The sequence below is a fragment of the Dunckerocampus dactyliophorus genome, chromosome 9 (assembly GCF_027744805.1).
Source record: "Dunckerocampus dactyliophorus isolate RoL2022-P2 chromosome 9, RoL_Ddac_1.1, whole genome shotgun sequence".
In the NCBI taxonomy this organism is placed as follows: Eukaryota; Metazoa; Chordata; class Actinopteri; order Syngnathiformes; family Syngnathidae; genus Dunckerocampus; species Dunckerocampus dactyliophorus.
In genome coordinates this window covers 27,755,203-27,775,876 of record NC_072827.1, presented here as the reverse complement: position 1 = coordinate 27,775,876, position 20,674 = coordinate 27,755,203, and the positions used below count along the sequence as shown (strand labels likewise).

At 40.1% G+C, this 20,674-nt stretch overlaps 1 protein-coding gene across 3 annotated transcripts in view; it reads right to left on the bottom strand.

Annotated features, from left to right (window-relative positions):
- Positions 1-19,492, bottom strand: part of uggt2 (UDP-glucose glycoprotein glucosyltransferase 2) — a 57,041-nt gene extending 37,549 nt beyond the window's left edge. For 2 of the 3 annotated variants that reach the window (XM_054786563.1, XM_054786566.1), the window contains exons 1-22: positions 19,404-19,492; positions 18,931-19,142; positions 15,832-15,914; positions 15,619-15,749; positions 13,969-14,081; positions 13,639-13,816; positions 10,453-10,549; positions 10,300-10,372; positions 9,299-9,399; positions 9,065-9,164; positions 7,112-7,172; positions 6,803-6,894; positions 6,572-6,722; positions 5,511-5,630; positions 4,794-4,879; positions 4,543-4,678; positions 4,151-4,282; positions 3,906-4,070; positions 2,843-2,966; positions 2,650-2,748; positions 2,219-2,313; positions 1,244-1,453 (exon numbers count right to left, since the gene is read on the bottom strand). In XM_054786563.1, the coding sequence (XP_054642538.1) occupies positions 1,244-1,453; positions 2,219-2,313; positions 2,650-2,748; positions 2,843-2,966; positions 3,906-4,070; positions 4,151-4,282; positions 4,543-4,678; positions 4,794-4,879; positions 5,511-5,630; positions 6,572-6,722; positions 6,803-6,894; positions 7,112-7,172; positions 9,065-9,164; positions 9,299-9,399; positions 10,300-10,372; positions 10,453-10,549; positions 13,639-13,816; positions 13,969-14,081; positions 15,619-15,749; positions 15,832-15,914; positions 18,931-19,091 (2,508 nt within the window). In that variant the 5' untranslated portion in view covers positions 19,092-19,142; positions 19,404-19,492. The remainder of the gene's footprint in view (positions 1-1,243; positions 1,454-2,218; positions 2,314-2,649; positions 2,749-2,842; positions 2,967-3,905; positions 4,071-4,150; positions 4,283-4,542; positions 4,679-4,793; positions 4,880-5,510; positions 5,631-6,571; positions 6,723-6,802; positions 6,895-7,111; positions 7,173-9,064; positions 9,165-9,298; positions 9,400-10,299; positions 10,373-10,452; positions 10,550-13,638; positions 13,817-13,968; positions 14,082-15,618; positions 15,750-15,831; positions 15,915-18,930; positions 19,143-19,403) is intronic. The other variant, XM_054786564.1, reaches the window with a different exon arrangement.
- Between the last annotated feature and the right edge of the window lie 1,182 nt (positions 19,493-20,674).

The following is a 20,674-nucleotide window of genomic DNA, read 5'->3' as shown; positions in this document are numbered from 1 at the left end:
TTGAATTATTTCACAGCAATTCAATTGCACAGCTATTTTCTCACTTTATCCATACTACAATGTAAGTAAACTACATACCGTATCCCAGCTGTAGAGTTTTCGTCATTCGTTGGTTCATTAAATCACATCACTGTTGTGGGACGAGTAGCTTGCTAGTTAGCCCTGCACAATGGCAGCTGACAGTGTTGCTAAAACCATATTAAATGCATATGTCAGACCCCAATGAGCTTCCTCTGTTTCAAAGATAGACACTGATAGACAGTCATTCAGAAGTACGGTTTGGGTCACTTCTGCAGAGTATGCATTGCATCACCACTGTAAAGTGTACCAAATATAAGGGCCAATTTGTCATGCTTTTCAGCTTTTAGCTGAAGTGAAGTCTGAATTGTTCGACAGAGAGAGACACGTTTATTGTGTACAAGTATAAGCACTGTTACCTTTATTTTGTTTGTTTGGGCCAATTATACGCATGGCTGTTATAGAATGATGTCACACTATTTACTGAGCTGATGCAGCTATGATCTACACACGCTGTGGTGGAAACACAAGCCTGGACAGGATTTACTGATGAAACCAGGAGTGGCCACCTGCACCAAACCATACAACACAAAATGTTTCACGCTATTGAAATATACAGTGCTACAACTCACAGCAACAGCCGCCTGCGCTGAAAGAAATAGCTCTGTAGTTTCTAAAAGAAATTGCAGAGTGCAGTCACAGTCAAGTGGGAACGTGTGAGGAAAAAAGTCACAAGCACTGAAGCTGCCAGTCAAACTTATGCAGCTTGCAGAAGGGGAAGCTACTCAGTCATCGGTACATTAGGTCCATCAGTGAGTTGTTTTCTTTCAGACAAGTGAGAGACGCAGTTCTGTCGCTGCGCCTGCAATAACGTGATATTATTTCAAGGCTTGTACGGCACACATGAGTGTCTTTAAATAACTGGGAAGACACCTAGCTGCTCAAATGGGTAAATATTCTCAAAACACTACTATGGGAGTCCCTTAGCCGGCTTCTTAAAATTACTGGCCAAAATGGAAAAACAAGTGGATTTTCGGATTGGTGTTTAATGGAGGTCATGCATTTCAATCAGAACTCAAGTGCCAGCATTAAAATATATCACAGAGGAAGTAACGCTGATGAACGGCCAAATGTCAAAAAGTAACAAACAGGAAAAGAAAAAGAGCCAATTTGCCTGATACAGGAAATACATGCAAACACCTGCTTGCTCTAATGTGTCCTTTACCTGCAGCAGCAAGTTTTTCATCTTGGTCCCCTGCTGGAGGAGCTGGTTACTTTGCTCCCTCAGAAGTTTTTGCACAAACTCAGCTGCAGCTTTATTCTTCTGGGTGAGGAGAGAAGCCCAGATAGCCCGGTACAGAACCGTGTTATCTTCGCTGGGCCTTCCATTGGGATTATCTATCACCCCCATACGCACTCCAGGGCTGGCTCTCTGCTTATGTGTGGACACACACACACACACACACACACGCACGCACGCACACACATACACAAAGTAGTGATGTATCACACATTTTATTTTGAGCACAGGCTCCAGGTGTCATTGAGGCAGAGCACTGGAGGAAGAAGTGTTGATTGGTTGAAAGAAGTGTTTGTCTTGACACATAAAAAATGCTTGATACCGCTATTAGAAATAATTACACAAATTACACAAAATACATTTGTTTTCTATAAATACTGACCCGAATGTAAGAATAGTCCTCTTTTTCTGAAACACGTTTGTTGACAAATTTGACAAAAGAAAAAAAAAAAGACAAAATCAACCTTTATTTAAATCATGTTTTCAATTTCTCTGAAATAAAAAGTTGCATTTATGTGGATCACTTGTGTGTGTAAGTGACAGTAAAAAAAAAAAAAAAGCTCTACATTGCTTGCGTGTGTAAATCTCAACACCAAATATAAGCCACTTTTTAAAATGTTTTTCTTCAGTATTTACCCCTAACTTGAGAAATTCAGTTAAATCTACAAAATTGTGCTAATGACGTAACTATGGTTGTTAAACTATAGGAGATATTATACAGTATGTGTTTCATAGCAACGCCAAACCACAACTGCTCTGTCTGTTACTGCTGTCTAATCTTCAGTTTAGCTGCATAATTCCAGTCCGTAACGTAATGAGGTACAAACAAATTGATGACAAGTGAGATTGCTGTTCCTTGAATGGAATGGAAGTGCTTAGGACAGTGTTGATGTTACTCACCAAATGTTTTAGGGCACCAAGCAACAATTTTCTTCCAGAGGCGTTCTCAAAATCTCCTACAATCCACATGGTCACAGTGCTCATCCCATCGTCACCTGGGATAAAAGAAAAGGAACTCAACATGACAATTTGAAGCATCAAACATATACATAGATAATAAAAACGCTGCGCGTAATGATTGCAGCCCTTGACTTGAACTACCTTTGCATGCCGTCAATTCATTTGGAACTTTTCTTGTTGGAAGGAAACTCAATAATATAGCAATACGTATTTATGTGAGGACAAAAAACACAATGTTTTGTCTTAAATCAACAGGTTGATACAAAGCTAGGTGAAAGAATTATTTTACTATTGAAGCATCAGCAAATTGCAACAAATGTTTTGTACCCATAGTATAAAAAACACAAAAAATTAAAAAAAAGGTTTCTCACCATTATTTGTAAAATATTTCATTCGCTTAGCCATCACAGCGGTCTTGTCTCTGGAGTCCAGGAATGAAAACATAGTTGTGTCCTCCCAGTCATTCACAACTACAAGTATATGCGAGAAAAAAACAAAACATTAAAGGGCAAAAATAACAATAATAGTTTGATATTTAAACACTTTTGGAGGGGGTCAGGTCACCCGGTGTGGCAGTGAAGTCCAGGTACTTCCGGTCTGTGCTTAAAATAAGTGGGTTCATTCTGGGTACTACATTGGCCTGGTCCATTAGGTAATCTACCACGTCTGTCCCCTCAGTCAGCTGACCCTGTAGGACAGTAGTTACTACAATATTTCTGTCAACCATAATATAGACTAATGCTCTAAATATGTTTCATGCATATTATACATTTTCTCACAAAAGCGAATACACCCCTCACATTTTAGCAAACATTTTATTAAAGCACATCTTTTCAAGGGAAAATATACTAAAGAGTAGTCAGTATACAGTTTGTATAGTAGTATAGAGTCACTATCCACTGAAAATTACTCAACATTATTGTCTAAATAGCTGGTTATATGAGTAAATAGCAAGATAATTGTGCCTTGCCTACAGTCATGCATGGTGGTGGTACCCTCATGGTCTGGGGCTGCACGAGTGCTGTCGGCACAAGGTGAGCTGTGGTTCATTGAGGGAAACATGAATTCCAACATGTACTATGACATTGTGAAGCGGAGAATGAAACTGAGAAACCGGTCCGCATGGCACTCGTCCAACACGATAAGGTGCCCAAACACACCTCCAAGATGGCAAGTCCTTTGCTGAGGAAGCTGAAGCTGAAGTATGTCCCCTCCAGACCTGAACCCGATTAAGCACCTGTGAGGCATCATCAAGCGGAAGGAAGATGGAGGAGCGCTAAGTGTCTAACATCCACCAGCTCACTGTGTTCACTGTGAGGTGTACTCACTTGTGCTGCCAACTATTTAGACAATAATGGCTGTGTTGACTTATTTTCAAAGGACAGTAAATCTATACACACCGTACACAGACTACTACAAAGTTATATTAAAGTTTCCCGTCTATAACATTGTCCATTGAGAAGATATACTATAATGAAATGGTTGCTTAAATGTGAGGGTTGTACTCACTTATGTGAGATTCTGTATTTATGAACTGCCATTAGTAAAGCACCTCATTGTTTTGATTGCACACTTGCAGATTTACACAGACCTCCATCATAAGGTTGGAAATAAAATAGAGTCATACCATAAAAACAGCTCTCTGGAAGGTAGTGGTGGAGTCCATAATGCGCTGCAAGATGACACTCTCCAGGTCACTGGGTTCCATCTCATCTGGACTCAGGGGGACTCCATTAAATAAAGCCAGAGGAAGGGTGCCTAGGCCACTCTTTTCGTAAAAGAGGGCACCGTCCTAGGGCGCATAATAAAATGCTTGGCTACTTCTCTTCACTGTCAAGTAATATGAATAAAAGCAATATTTTACATCCTTACCTTCCTTTTGGCATCATATTCCGATTCTGCTCCAAGGATCCTTTCAGCATTGGCTTTAGGGAATTTACTCTTCAGGAAGGCAGCGATTGTGTCAGCCGTCAATGTCTCCCCTTCATCGACTCTGTTGTACAACTACAAGAAAGTGGCAGGTCAGATCTGATTTGACTCTCCTAACATCCCCGCCGCAGTCAATAATTTCTGAGATCTGACAAGGCTGCTACCACAGGCAGCCCCACTAACTCCCACGGTGCCAACATGTCAAAAACAATGGGATAACCAGGGCTGCAATAAAACAAGTTGACTTTTCAAGAAGAACATATTAGATGGCGAGTTAGTTATTCATTTACAAATGCAGATAGAACAACAGAGATTTATGCATGTGATATATTTACCGAGGCCATGGATATCAACGCCTGGGATAAATCATACTCGTCTGCGATGTAATTCAGAAGTCGGTAAAAGCCGACCCCAGCATCTGAGAAGCCATCAATCTCATCTTCGCGGTTGACAACAAACACATATCCAATTCTGGCGAAAGTGAGCAAAACAAGTATTCAATTTGCAGATGAAATGAGAAACAGGGCCTGGAGAGGATTATAAATGCCCCAAAAGTGGGCCATAAAACAGCAACAGATGCACTGACCTCAGGGGGATCTTGTGTTTGTAGAAGAGCTGGGCGAGTTTCACCAGCGCCACACATTTCTCCTCTTCCGGATCAAGGAAAAGCACCTAGAAGTCGTCGCAGACAGGTTATTTTAGTTAACTAACTGATGTAATATGACAAACAGAACAAAGGAAGCAGGAGCATACAAATAGGCTTGGAGGCTCCCTTGCAATAGATGTTTATGTTACAACACCTGAGACACCGCTCATCCGGGAAATGACATCCAGGAGCAACATGCATACATTTACGCACATAATCATGGCTATATAAACAGAGGGGTGGGTAATATTGTGATTACCTGATTTAATTTTGACAGTGGCAATCGAGACTGAACATAATTATCTTCCTAAAAGCAGAATTGTTGAGAAAGCTTCTATTTTGGTTCTCATTAGGCTGCCCATGTTGTTGAGTGAAAATTCAGCAGAGCTTCCCAAGTGTTTCATCTGATGACCAAAATTCGAAATTAGGTTCCACACACCAGACAAAAATTTATTAAAGTGAAGTATATCATTCAAATCACATACCGTACATAAATCAGTGAGGGGAAATAATCCACATTTATTGAACAAACATGAATCAAAAAGCCTGCTTCATGATCAATAAAATAACTGGCAACATTTTTTCATCTGCAAGTAGTATGAAATAACACAAGTAACTCAGTAACCCATTAGCATGTCTCACATTCTGGGAGCTCACCAAGTTGAAAAGATTCCGTCTAATCTGTCGAATGACTCCAGGGAAGGTGGTTCTCAGCAGCTCCTGTACACCTGCTGGCCAGCTGCTGTACATCGGGTCATTCTCAATGTCATTCATCCACTGAAAAGACATAAAACACCATTATACCATGATTTCAAAACAGCACAACTTGGAGGTTGGGGTCGTCATCGTGCGCAATGTCACTTGAGACTTCAGCAAACTTGTGAAACTTCAGATCAGTCAGCATCCTGTGCGTAGGTCACAACCGGTCGTACGGGCTCCTATGACCCGTCTATGTGCAAAAAAACCCCGCAAGAAACGGAGAGCTAAGCCGATCCGTAGACTGGCCGTAGGCCGGCCGCAGATGTTCTTTGTCATGTCAAGCAAACTCTACGGGCGCTTATTTTTCAAGACAAACAAGACCGGTTGTGACGTAGGCTTTAAGAATGACCTTTTTTGTGACGCCACCACAGACGGGTGCTAGCCAAAAGTGATGAGGACTTTTGGCTAGCATCGTTAAGCTATTGTGATGTAAGAAAGCAGTACAAATGTCTCTGTTCTGCTAAGCACAATCAAGCAAAACGCCAATTAAAAAGCACACTGGCAAATGAGCTGTTGTCTCAATGTGTAACTGTGCAAGAAATAAGGACCCTCTTTTAACCTCTACCATGCAGTGGCTAACGTATTTTTACACCTGAAAGTTGGGAATGTTAAAAAGCACGATGCATGAAGTCCACTTGCATTCTGGAAGCCTGACTCATTATGCAACCTCAAAGGATAAGAAGTTTTATTATACAGGTGTTAACTTACTTCCACACATTTTATACTACACGGGAGTCATTAAAAATGGCTACTGCCAGTTTAAACATTTTTACATTTTATTTACTGCAGTAATAAGGTTTAAAAAGGATATATAATTCTTGAATGCAGATGCTATCGTGTTTCTTCAAATTGCCCAATGAAAGACATCCAAGATTCTAATTTGAAAAACCCTTTCTTGGCAGATGACCTTTTTCCTAGGGCCTTTTTTGGCCCTAGAATAATGAGTCACCAGAACTCACCATTATAGCTGGATGTCTAATATCTAATGCATAGCTGTCTGACACGTGGTTCACAGGTAATTTCAGAAGTGTGCTCTGATGCTCTCCTTTTACACCCAAGTTGTGAAGACCCTCCAAGACCCTGGCCTCGCCTCTGAGGATCTCCAAAATGCTATCAATGAAAGATCACATATTTCTGAAACTGCTGCAAAACTTGTGATGGTGTGGTAAAGCAGCCCACTGGAATCCCACCTGAAAGGGTTGTGAATGTCCAGATCAATGTGCAGACCATTGATGAAGAGCTCTCCATCTCCTGGCTGAACACCAATCGTCTCACTGAGATGCTGACAGAACAAGCACAAAGTGTGTTGCTTGAATGTTTTTATAATCACAAAGAAAAGATGCTACAGAGCCAACAGCACAGAATCAAGGACAAAAGTCTGAAAAAAAAAATGATGATGAAGCGAAAGCTATTTCAGATAGAGATCAGAGACTCCTCATCTAAACTCGTGAAAGCTTTTTTTGCAATGTCATGTTTGGACACGGATTATGATACAGCACCTTTTGGTTCTCTTCAATTTCTTTTCTCATCTCATTCTTTACGGCCACTCTTGTCAGTGATCTGTGGGAATAGTAAAGCAGTACAGTAAAACATACGGTCACTACCAGTTTTATTACGCCGGGGGCCCCCAGTAAAATGACAGCTTTAATCTCTGAAAACCTGCGGGTCGTCAGGATGGTGAATCTGGAGTCAAACACAATGAAACCCGGCAACTCTTACTCATCACTTTTTGCCATTTTTATAAGTTAGAGGAGTAAGTATAAGGAGTATAAGCATATGTGTTATTGTGACAATTAATAGGGGTCATTTAATACAGCAAATATGTTGAACTAACTACAGTGGAAGCCCAAAAATCAAACAAAAGCTTGTTGACTCAAATTTGTTCTCTGCATGCAATTTTAGCTAACATGTTAACATTCCTAACTGTACAAATTAAGAACTGTAATTCAAACAAAAATACGAGTACCGGTAAGTACAATTCAGTTTCCTGTTGTATGGTTTTCCTCTTTGCCATTGATGGTACCCTTCTGAGGTGCCATCACCCATAACACAAAAGCCAAAGAAAAATGAAAAGTGGAGTTCCTTTATCGTTTGAAGGAAGCAGGATCGCTCCAATTAACAATTAACTTTACCACAGAATCTCAACAAAAGCAAATAATGGCCAGGTTTTCTGATTAGCTCTGGGTCAAAAAACATTGGCATTGAAAACTGTGGCAGTAGGCAACCAGCCTGTCCACATCCAGTGGCTTTATTAAACTCTACATGCACTTTAAAATATCGGGTGCACTACTTAGCTGTTGGCTTATGTGTGTACACCTTGCTGTACTGTTGTTTATAATGAACTCATCAGCGGTATTAATGCTGGCTGAGCAGTTACCACTGCTACAGCATTGGTTCTGTTGCTGCTGTGTTGTGCAATATACAGGTACTTGTTAATAAACGACCATGTGGTCAAAGAGAGCTATGTATTCCTTTCCTCTTTCTCACTTTAAAAAAAGTCAGTTGTTACACAGTATATAATGAGTTTTCAAATGTCAGAAATACCATCCTCTCCCCAAATATCAGCTGCTTCCAATTACCTCCCTATTCTCTTTGTGGTATAGGTAAATAAAATGCCATAGCTACAGTATAATTACAGAATTTTAGGTCATGTACATAAAAAAAGAATGTGTTACGAATGAACAAAATATGCATGTGATCCTTGGATTACATACGAATTCTGTGCCTAGACTTGATGTAAGTTGGATCTTACAATTAATTTAACTCCTAAGTCACTCATACGTACACAGAACACATGAAGGACATCAAATACAGTAATACGCCGCTAAATAGAATAACTAAATGAAACACAAATAAAGAATAAAAGCTCTAGCAAAGCTCTACAGTAGGAACCTTTCCATTGCAATAATAAGACCACTGTCACTTTTAGAGGATCAGTGTGTTTTCCGAGTGTCTGTGAACGTGACATGAGTCCAACACCTGACAGTGTGTGTGTGTGTGTGTGTGTGTGTGTGTGTGTGTGTGTGTATGGGTGCGAGAGGAGGAGGGCTGCATGCAGAGAGGACAACTGAGTTTGCTGATGTTGTTTTGCGGCGGTTCGGCCGACAGGAGCCAGTTTTATTTTTGCAATAAGGAGATTATTGATCAGCCACTTCCTCGTCATACTTAGAACTTACAATACGATCTTTACGATTAAGATTGGTTGCGACAGTCAAGCGGCTGAACCAAGTGCGGACGATATTGAGTACATAGTGTATTATTCTGCGGCTCACCGTAAGTAGTTCTCGAGCAAGTCTCATGTTTATGGACCAAAATTCAGTTTCTAATTAATCTGCGTAACAATGAAAGGGAACACTGTAAAACTGAGCACCACCTGTATAATACCACTTTAAAGAAAAACATGGAAACGAACCAAATGTGTTCACTCTTAACTCAGTGATGTATTTTCTAACCTTGCCTTGGCCGGAAAATTTTGACTGAGGTCTCGCATGAGCTTCAAAGCATCAAACTTTGGCACGGACAGGATTCTAGCAGCTGCTTGGAAGCTCAGGTCTGCAGGGATGAAATAATGACGTCAGAGTGCTACAGTAGCAATAAGCAGCATGTGTTTATAAAACACGGCTGCAAACTCAATTAGAATTTTGCCTGTCACTAATGGGAGGCCAACACAATATTTGACAGGATACCTTGCAGCTCCCACACTTTTAGAGGGGCCATGTCATTGGTACTATCCAGGAGATGCTTCCGAAGTTCACCTAGTTGATCCTGGAGTTCTGGGTGAGATTTCCTTGACAGAAATAAAAGCAATTGGAATTTTTTTCCCCCATAAATGTGAATATAGACTCACTAATAGGATTAGGTACACCAGCATCTACTGCAATTACTGTAAAAGCTGTATCAAACACTTAAACAGCACTTAAAACAATATTTATTATTGTAGTTCGTAGCTTACAGTGGTGTAGGACTGGGGTGTCCCAATTTTTTGCACCGAGGGCCTCATGCTGAAAAATCAAAGGCCCCTTTTTCACATTTAATAAACCAATACATATGAATATTCTAAGATATGTACGGTATATTTAAAGAAAAAACAGACTGCATCTCAGCTTTAGGTAAGAAAATCTCCTTACATTACACTTTCTTACTGTTTTCTTTTTTATTATTTAAAAGTATTTCAAATTTCTTATTGTGACTATTTTTTCTCGTAATATCCTGACTTTATTACCAAAATATTTAGACTTTACCCTCATAATATTATAACTTTAACTTCTTCCCAACATCATTTTCCAAAAGGTGCAACTTGATTTTTTGTTTTGTTTTGTTTCTCACAGTAGAATGACTTCAAAAATATATCTATTTTTTGCCTAATAGTTCAACTTTATGCTTCTAACATATAGTTTGCCTCATAATATTACAACTTTATTCTTGTAAAATTGCGACAAAGATTACTGCTTTTTTCTCTTACTAATATAACTTTATTTCCATCATATTTTGACCTTACTGTTGTAAGATTACTGCTCTTTTCTTTTTTGTTGTTGTTTTCCTGTTTAATTGTATTTTTAAAATGTGGCGAGGGCCATTAAAAGAACAGCTGCGTGTCGCAAACGGCCTCCGAGCTGCACTTTGGACACCCTTGGTCTACATGCCATACTTGTTTACATTTTACATGCAAAAAGTTGAAGCTTTTTACTTTAAGGTTCCAAAAAAGAATCCTTGGACTTCATCGTTATCATCATCCGCTGCATTAATGAATGTCTTTGAATCTACAAAGAAAAAACATCTGTTTTATTACCTTGAACACAGCACAGGTTAAAGGTATACATTCAATAAACTGCAGACTGACCTTTGACTTTGGTGTCATCCACTGCTTTGTATTCTGTGCTTTTGATTGCTAGCTCCACGCCATAGCCAGACAAAAGCATCTTCTGCTGCTTTGGTTTCTGTTGAAATGATTATAGTCATGAAAGTAGATACATGATACTGGACAAGCACATTATATGGAAAGGTTTTCTAGATGCATATTTTTCTTGCCATTTGTTACTTGGACCACTGAAGAGCTAATAGCTAATAATCCCCATCAGTCATCTAGACCCATTTACTTGCAAAGTTGGCTGACTCCATAAGTCGTTATCCTGATTAAATGCAAACGATACCTTGTTGATAAGACACTCAAGGGTCGTAACGACCCGTGCATACAATTTCTTCCCAGTTAATAAAAAAAAAACACAGCCGACTTTAAATGTTACTAGATGCACTGAGAACTATAAAAAGACAATTTTGCTTTGCTGGTGATAAATCTACCTAATAACATCTTTTTTTACAGTGTTTCTAAAATTGCTTTCTGGAAAAAATATGTATGCATTTAAAGAGTTGCTTATTACATATAGCACAGTACCAGTCTCCAAACTTGGTGTGGTCTGAATTGGTGTGGCTTATGAATGGCCGTTCTAACTGATTAGCTGATTAACTGATTCCACTTCCGTGAATTGTGTCTTGAAGGAACAGGCACAAAATGGAGTGCATAATTTCTATTACCAGCAGAGGCACTGTTGATTCGGTCTCAATGAGTATGTTGTCTAAAGAAACACAAGATGACATCAGTTATGGCAGTGCTTCTCAAATAGTGGGGCGGGCCCCCTGGGGGGGATGCGGTCAACTGTAAGGGGGCGTGAAGGGCAGGGAGGACTTTCAATATTAGTGCAGACCTGCCAACATGCATGAATTTGTCGTACTCAGCATGCAATTTGACTCTTGAATACGCTTGTATGCTTCATTGTTCTCCATTGTGTTGCATTTCACTGGTTTCAGTTTAGAGTTCAGTTTGTACAGTACAGATAAATCAATAGATATGATCAGTTTCTCAATAGCATTTCAAATTGGGGTTGTGGGTGGGGGGGTTCTGGTTTTTGGGGACTTAAAAGTCAAAGCACTTATTCTGCAGTGTCTATTGTCACTGAGCAGCAGCGGGTGCTGCTGAGACGCCCCCCCCCCCATGTGTGCACTGTCAGCTGCCGCTGCACACTGAGAGAATAGAGGAGCTCCACGCATCCATGAATCATGCGTGTGTGAGGCGCGATGCCACCGGGGTGGATCTCGCCCTGTTTTACAGAGCAGAATCTAAAACGGAAATGTTTCTTAATCTTCATTAAATGACTACTCATGACAGTCAAGCCTCACTTGCCTGTCAGTGTGTCAGAACGTGTGATGGGAGAAGGTTGTGTCATGAATTAACCAAGTAGTCCTAACTGCAAGATAAAGGGTGGAGGCTGGAGGCGAGTCCGGATGTAATCATTACGCTGTCTAGACTCTGAGAGCCGCTGGCCGAGATAAAATATTAAAATTATTATTATTATTTTTTTTATTTTTTATTTCTAGAGACATCTCGGACAGCCAATAGCTACTTTTCGTACTGATTAGTTGGCAACAGTGCTCTGAAGTGACACAAGAACCACCGCTTTAAACATACAGTAGCAATACTGTATACAGAGCTAACAAGTTTATTACCAATTTATTTATCCTTAACGTATGAATGCAATTGAAACTGTGACAAAGAAGGACAAAATAAGCAGGCAAAAACGTACCACTTCCACACGGAATAATAGGCCTTAGTCAACCACAAAACAGCGATAATTTATTCATTAATTAAAAAAAAAAAAAATTTTAAACACGATAGAATGCGAGAGCCATATTTGAATTGCTATGTAGCAAGGAATGACTGTAATGCCAAAATTCTGGGGGATTATTTGCACAATTGGGCACCAGAAAAAGGTGTAGTGTAATCTCTGCACCAGAGGAGCATGACTGTGTTTCTGATAAAATTAACTATGCCCCATTATCTGTCTGCTGTGATGGACGGATCTCTCAAATGGGCATGTGCCAGACGCTAGTCTAAGTGTCTTGGGGAAAGGTGCAAGCTCTACACTCTGGTGTAGGTGAATGATGCTACAGTACAATCAAAGAACCCCTAACGCTTGGCTGATCTGCACACGGCTTATCTAAAACAGCCACGACACTTGCAAGTCAGTTGATTTTAGTGTTGTTTTGAATTTCACTCCAAGCCAAAGAACAATTAACAGCTTGGTGCCTCAGCCACTTTTGTCACTGTCACACATTCTTGACCATACCTCACACTACCCCAACATCAGACGTGGGGTCTGTAAAGCTGAGGTTTATGGTGGAGTTTGAGTGCATTCATTTCATGTGGAACAAACACTATCCAGAGGTGCCTAGAAAAACGGTAAATAAGGCAGCGACCGAGAACGATGCTTCATTATTTGACACTTGAATATAACACCACCCCTGTTTTCCAAGACCTGTCTTGGTTCTTCTGCTTATCCGGGTCTGGTTCGCAGGGGCAGCTATCTCAGTAGGGAAGTCCAGACATCCCGGTCCCCGGCCACCTCTTCCAGTTCCACCAGAAGGATACCAAGGCGTTCCCAGGCCAACTATGGAACATAATCCCTCCAGCGTGTCCTAGGTCTGCCCCAGGGCCTTCTCCCGGCTGGGCATGCCCGGAACACCTCACCAGGGAGGTGGCAGACTAGAAGCCCATCTATACAGCATTTTTTAAATATCGGTTTTCATTATCAGGACAAAATCCGATACTAATGTCGACCGATATCACATTTTTATGCAATATCGGGGCGATATTACTGGTGAGCCGATATTATCGGACATCTCTAATATATATATATATATATATATATATATATTCAATATCCGCAAAATAACAGCTGGTATTTTGACTTTGACTTTTCCAACTTTTTTGGAGGGAAAAAAGATTGTTTTATATTTTCGATCAATACGGTATATATTATATGTATTACAATACACTAAAGTTTAACACAAGAATATGTTCATTCAAAGTAAAGCCTTCACAGGCTTCATAAAAACATGTGTTGAATATGAGACATTTTGAGAATTCGGTCCATACCTCACAAGAGTATAGCAGAATATAATATCAAATAAAGAGTGATTGACCCTTCAAATAAAGAACGCAAAGAAAATTGCACATATTGAAGCTACTCACCGCCACAAAATGCCGCAGTACATATGTAAGAGCGCCCCCATGAGCCTTCTCTGACAGCACGGTGTGAAAGGTGCTGAACTTCTTGGTTCCTATCTCGGCATACAGGATTGCGACAGGGACATCGGTTTTATTTGCCCTTGGATATATATGATCACTGTTGTACAAATAGGGTTTGGGCCTGCAAGCGTTGCATGAAAAGACACCTCAGAAAATTACATTTCACTCTTCAAAACAAACATGTATTCAGTCGGAGAGTCAAAGGTTTTATTTTTTTGGCCTGGCCTGGTGAGTGGATCCACACAGGGGCAAGGCTATGTCATCTTTACTTACCTGCCTGCAGCTGCCTTCAGGAGCTTCTTGATGTTTTTTGTGCTGCAGGTATGTTGGCCATGAATGGAGACAAAGGCGGGACAAGCCTCCGGCGGAGGTTCGTCGCTGGCTATCTGTTGAGTAATAGGTACATTTTAGATGGCAAGAACTAAAATATAACACAAACACAGCTTGGCTATTGAGTGTATTTTTGGATTCATTTGGATATTGTATCATTGCAACATTGGGATGTGCATTTGACTGTTGGGAAAAATCGATTAATTGGTTAACTTCGCAAACCTACATTCTAATGTTTGTTTGTTTTGTATATTTCGAACACGCATACAAGGTTACATTGGAGTATATCTCATGTTTACAGTTCCATAATTCAACATGTCCAAAAAGGACTAGCAGGAATCAGATCTTATTTAATCCTACCCGTTCTTCATATGACAGCAATCACTACTAAATATGTTCACTTCCTATCTTCAATATATATATATATATATATATATATATATATATATATATATATATATATATATATATATATATATATTCACAAAAGCTAGGGATATCAGGCTCCCCAGCAAAACACCAGATCGAGGCCAAAATGGCCGCTCACCCTCCATAAAAGCTGAACGGTACAACCCACAAGAGTGTGTGAGCCATGTGCAGACCAACAAATCTGATGGTTCAATTACAAATGGCACTTAAACAGTCCTTTTCATCATGACACGCACATCTCAATAACAGGAGACCAAGATGGCACCTAACCATCAACCATCAGTAGGCTACCTTGCCTTTGCGGGGCACCAAACAGGATGCACCCAGAGGAAAGCCGCCAGTAAGCCCAGAGCGCCACCAGCAGGCTGTTGTAATCCCGGCCACCCAGCCTCCCACCAAAGCCAAGCCCCTACCAAAACACCAAACAGCCAGACCAGCACACCCAGAGAAGGCCATGCCAAGCCCACCCGCAGCAAATCCCCGCCCGCCAGCCAAAAATTCCAAGCAAAAGCTCAACATCCCTAAGCCGCACGATCAATGATTTAATTTGACACTTACTTGGGCAAATGTATGGCTAGCATCAAGAAAATACATTCTAATACCTTTCAATCTAATACCTTACAATCAGAATGATCAATTAATACACGCCCATCCCCATTTAGTAGTGAATGTACAGTACATACTGAATTTATATACAAGCATACTTATGTATGAAATGTTATTGCAGACGAGGGCATGGTTTATCTGATGGGTTACACAATGTGTGTGGTGCCCGAAATCCTAAAAGCAGTGGCAAGTATATTGCTGCATCATTCAAGATAATAGTTGCTGAACAGTTCAATTTCAAGTAGAATATTTCACCCAGTGTTTTGGGGGGAATAATGACTCGGCGGCGCCAAAACAATTGTAAGTAAAGACTGCAGACAGCCTCGGGTCGTGAATTTATGGCTGCATACAAAAACATTCCTCATAAAGTATGTAGTGCACCATACCTGTCATACAAATGCTGTGGGTATATTTGCCTATTACATGACTTATTCTGCAATCATTTATGCGGCTCCCCCTGGCACTAAGTCATAACATTACCAAGCTTCCAGAGAGAAATCATCATAATGTCTGATTTGATTTGGCACAATTTGTAATATGTGAACACTCACACCGTACCTGCTGCAAGGCGTGAACAGCTGGTGAGTAGAAGCGCAGAGACAGAGCGAATTTCAAAAGGTTCACTTGAAGATCCGTGAGGAACTGGTTTGCTTTCTTAATAATTAAGTTGTAGTATGAACGGACAGACTCTGTGATTGAGTAAAATAAAGAACAGTGGCAAATTAGAAGAGGAACATTATGAAGAGGCATTTAAAATGTAATACTGCATACCCCCTTGCTTGTACACAGTGAGCTCCTTCACAGTGTCGACAAACTGCCAGAATTTCTCATTGCCATCCTCTCCAATAAACTCACTGAAAAGAAAAATATGAATATATCTGTTTGGGAGAAACATGCTGCGTGAATTATAATAAATTATAATTGTAATAAATTATAAATGGTACACAGCAACCTTCCATCAATAAAATACAGTGGAACCTTTGGGGAAAAAAAGTACTGTCGTCATGCATGATTTCACATTATGCCTAAAACCTCAGCTAAGCAAGCACTGCATAATTAATCATGGCCAAGTGTTGAGCTTTTCCTTTGGCTTTTTATGACATCTTTGTAACATTAGGTACGAGAGATTTAGTGTCGAATCCTCAGCCCACCTCAGTTCAGCAAGCATAAACGATTAATGGGATAGTTGGAATTTTTTTACATGAAGTTGTATGACATCCTAGGCCGCACGGCGGCTGAGTGGTTAGCATGTTGGCTAACCATGCTGGGTTGGAATCTCCATTGGGCATCTCTGTGTGGAGTGTGTGCATGTTCTCCCCATGCGTGCATGTGTTTTTTCTCCTCCCACATTACAAAAACATGCATGTTAGGTACATTGGAGACTCTAAATTAAAAGGTATGAATGCTAGTGTGAATGGTGCCCTGCCATTGGCTGGCGACCAGTCCAGGGTGTACCCCGCCTCTCGCCTGAAGGCAGCTGGGATAGGCTCCAGCATTCCCCCGCAACCTCCGCAACCCAAACGAGGATAAGCGGCATAGAAAATTAATGGACAGTATGACATCCTCCTCAGCAATTTAGTGCATAAATAGTGACTTTCCCACCACTTTGTCCCGTGAGTTCTGGTTAGTTCAGTGCTTCTCAAATAGTGGGGCGGTCCCCTTGGGGGGAGCGTGGTGAATTATCAGGGGGGGTGAGAGGCAGGGAGGACTTTGTCATACTCAGCATGCAATTTGACTCTTGAATACGCTTGTATGCTTCACTGCTCTCCATTTTGTTCGCGGGTTTCAGTTTCAGTTTCGAGTTCAGTCTGATCAATAAATAGATATTATCAGTTTCTCAATAGTATTTCAAATCGGGTGGGGGGGGACATTTCTGTCCCCCAGTGGGGGCATGACAGAAAATATTTGAGAACCACTGGGTTAGTTGGCGGAGGCCACTTAAGCAAAGAGTTTGGCTTCTCAAAACAATGTGTTCAAATGAGTAATACATTTGCATCACAAAAATGCATCCTTCAAAAAAAATCAGACCTCTTAATCACCTGGCTCTATTTTTTCTCCGTGGGTGTCACTGCGTGCTACCACTTATCCATTGTTGTCTATGTGTTCCACAGTGTTTACATGCACGGATGAAGACCACTGCAATGTGAGAGAGTGAAAGTGACAGCTACGCCAGAGTGATATCAAATAAGAAAATATCTTTTAAAAAAATGAGCGGACTTGCAATTATCAGGGCTGTAGCAACAAGGATGTGTCTGAATGGCCCTATATATTCCATGGTTTTCCTGTTTCGTACATTAGAAAACTTTAGCTTCTTGCCGTATACTGGATGTGTATAAAGTGGCCAGGATGAAACCGCTCCATAGTGCACACTTCAGCGAGAAGGATTGCATTCCTAAATGCCCTGGACAAATGAAAGAAACATGCTGTTTTTGGGTAAGAACAAGCTATACTCATTTGGAAAGCAGTCATAATAAGATGGAAAAAGTGACGGTCTATAGTCACTATATTCTACTCACATCTACAGCTGTCCCTCCTCTCTCTCGCTGCCGGTTCTAACTCCATCCGACAAAGTTCGGCATACGTGTACTCCTGTTCATATAGGTGTCCTTTTGGCTTTGTGCTAAAAGGAATGTCGCCATCATTTGTTTCATAGTCAGACTACTTTCACTATCCCAGCAGTAAACAATGTAAAACAGGTGATAGAAATGAGCCCAACAGTTGACAGCTGGCGGTAACAGAGAGAAAAAAGCGCAGAGTGATTGCGAGGTCAGATTTTTTCGAGGAGGCATTTTTGTGATGCAAATGTATTACTCTTTTGAACGCATATTGTTTTGAGAAGCCACACTCTTTACTTAAGTGGCCCCACCAACTATCCGGAACTACGTTCCTCATCACCAAAATTCGACCAGAACTCGACTCATGGGACAAAGTGGGGGGAAAGTCAATGTTGATGCACTCCACTGCTGATGGAGATGTCATACAACTTCATATACAAAAAGCCGAACAATCCCTTTAACGTCTTTGCTTTTTATTTGACTCTCGGTGGTGTTATTTTAGACTAGAAAGAAGAAACAGCCACAAGGGTGTGAGAAATGTATTATTACTGCTCAAGTGGTGCTTCTTTTTACACTTGTCTAAGAGGTGCATTTGTGACACAAAATGAACTTTCCCATTACAGTACGTCTGCATCATTCGTCATTTAATTTAAGCCCTGCCATTGTTTTTATTACTTAATATTAACAGTGGTTAACTTATTTTAATACTTGGATGATAGTTAAAAATGTTAAAATATTACTGACACTGTGCCTCTACAGTAAATAAAAGTTTTACGATGGTGACAGTTTGACAGAAGCCATTATTACCATTTCCATTGTTCTTTATAGTAAAACAACAATTCGACATCCGAAAATCTGTGTTTGAGCTTGGTGGTTCCACTGTGTAACTGTGCAAAAGATCTCCATTCTGGTTTCTGTGACTATACTATAAACTAAGATGCATATTTCTAGACAAAGAAAAGAGAAAGCATTGTGAATAAGGTTTCTGTGTGCATAACATGTGGTTAATCCTGGCTGAAAACTGGTAGCTCACAACGTCTTATGGGATGCTTGCCATCATGCATGCATGCTGCTACTTTATGGCTTGCTGCTACAATGATGTACTGTTTCTATTAAAGGGAGCACACTTGTTCTCTTTCAGCTCTAGTCTGGAGGTAACGATTTCCCCTTGACAGTCACAGATAGGAAAATTAGAACACAACTTTTACAAGAGTACCTTTAATACATTTGTATTTTCGGAATGAGTGTAGTGCCGCATGCTGTAAGTACATTGTACATGTATTATGCATGTGTGTCGATGTTCGTGCAGTAGTACCTTGTCTCCAAAAGAAAAGGTGTCGTCTGCCACTTCGCTTTTAGACTTGCTGTGACACCTTTGGATGCAGATACTTTGTGTTGCATGGTGATCAGTAGCAGGGACAGCATAATAATGCTCCTCATCTTAACGACAGTCATCCTTTCAACGTAAAGTTGCATAAGACAGCAGGCGTCGCATATGCCGGCAGGTCAGTCCTTGCCACGTAGTTGCTGTAAAAGTTAATGCCTCAACTCAGTTGTTTACATAAAGCTCAAATATTCGGCGAAAGTGCAGCAAGTAATCACAGTGCGCTCTTATCTGGAAGCACGACTCATATTGTACAGAAGTTAGCAGTTTTACGTTTAACTCTTTGACATGACAACCAGACTATACTATAGATATGCAAAACTGGCTAAATAGAAACAGGTATCGTTAGAAGCGTACATTAAAAGGATAATATGTATCGACTATGTACTGTATCTGTTACTTACCATGTTATTGATACTGACCGCTACCGCAAAAAAGCTAATGCCTTCCGGTCTCTATTTTGGGCGTCTAGTAACAACCATGGGCATGCTAGCAACCGGTTTGTCTGGAGAGATGCCGGTTTCTATTTCTTGGTTTTGGCTCTCTTCTGACCACTATTTTGATTAATAGTTAATCTAATATTAAAGTAGAGGCGTATGCTGTATTGTTTAACTTTGTTATCTCATCAAACATATTCACATATATAAAGAATTTAATTTATTTTTTAAGTTGAATTAAATCAGGCACATTCTTGGACAGCTAAGGGGCTTTGGAGTGCAACCCACTCAAACGCATCATACTATAGCACAGGGTAGGTAGTTAATTGATCCATTAATCATGATTTAAATATGTATCTCAAACATTTGCATTTATAAAAATGATAATGCTTTGGATTGGTTGGCATCAGATAGCTATGATTTAGAAATTGTTTACTGTTGTAAGCGTAATCGTCAATGGTGTTTCAGTGCACTACAGAGGCGTTTTTTAAAAACATTTTGCTGCTCTAATAGAGCTGAATACGTTAACCAAAATACAACATCATGATAATTATTTGCTACTCACTGAAAAATGAACATTTGTCAAGGTAGAATGTTTATACTGATCTTGCTTTGGATCTCATTACATTATTTAGATGCATCAGCAGTGACCACTGGTAAATGATACTGCATATTCTTAAATTATATTATATTAGTTTGCAACAATTGAGTCTCAGTGGTCACACAATAGTGCATTTGTTTTTGCCAAAATACAGCCTTAATGCTTACTTGGAAAAAAAAATTGAAAAGCCTGCTCAATTAGAACTGGAAAAAAGAATCAAACAACAAGAAATGGCATACAGCTCTTTTTCGCAGGGACACATACAAAATAATCTTAGAAAACTAAATATGGAATACAATGATGCAGTATAATCAATGAAAATATAAAATTTCAAATGCACTTTGGTTATTGGGTGACCTTAGGGATGCTAACAAAATGCTCACTGCACTATTCATCACAAATAAGGCAATCCTCCCCAACTGGAAAACAAAAAATGTCCTGGTTTTCTGCTGGTTCTCACCTGGGTTGCCACGCTGGTTCGAGTGGCATGTGGCCTCTATCAGTGTCCCAATACAACATTTTCACTTCCGATACAATACCAATATCGAGCCCAGCACAAATCTTATGTACTTTTATTACTTACTTTGTAGTGTGAATGTGAGAAAAGGCTTGATCAAGTGATACTACTCAAATAGAG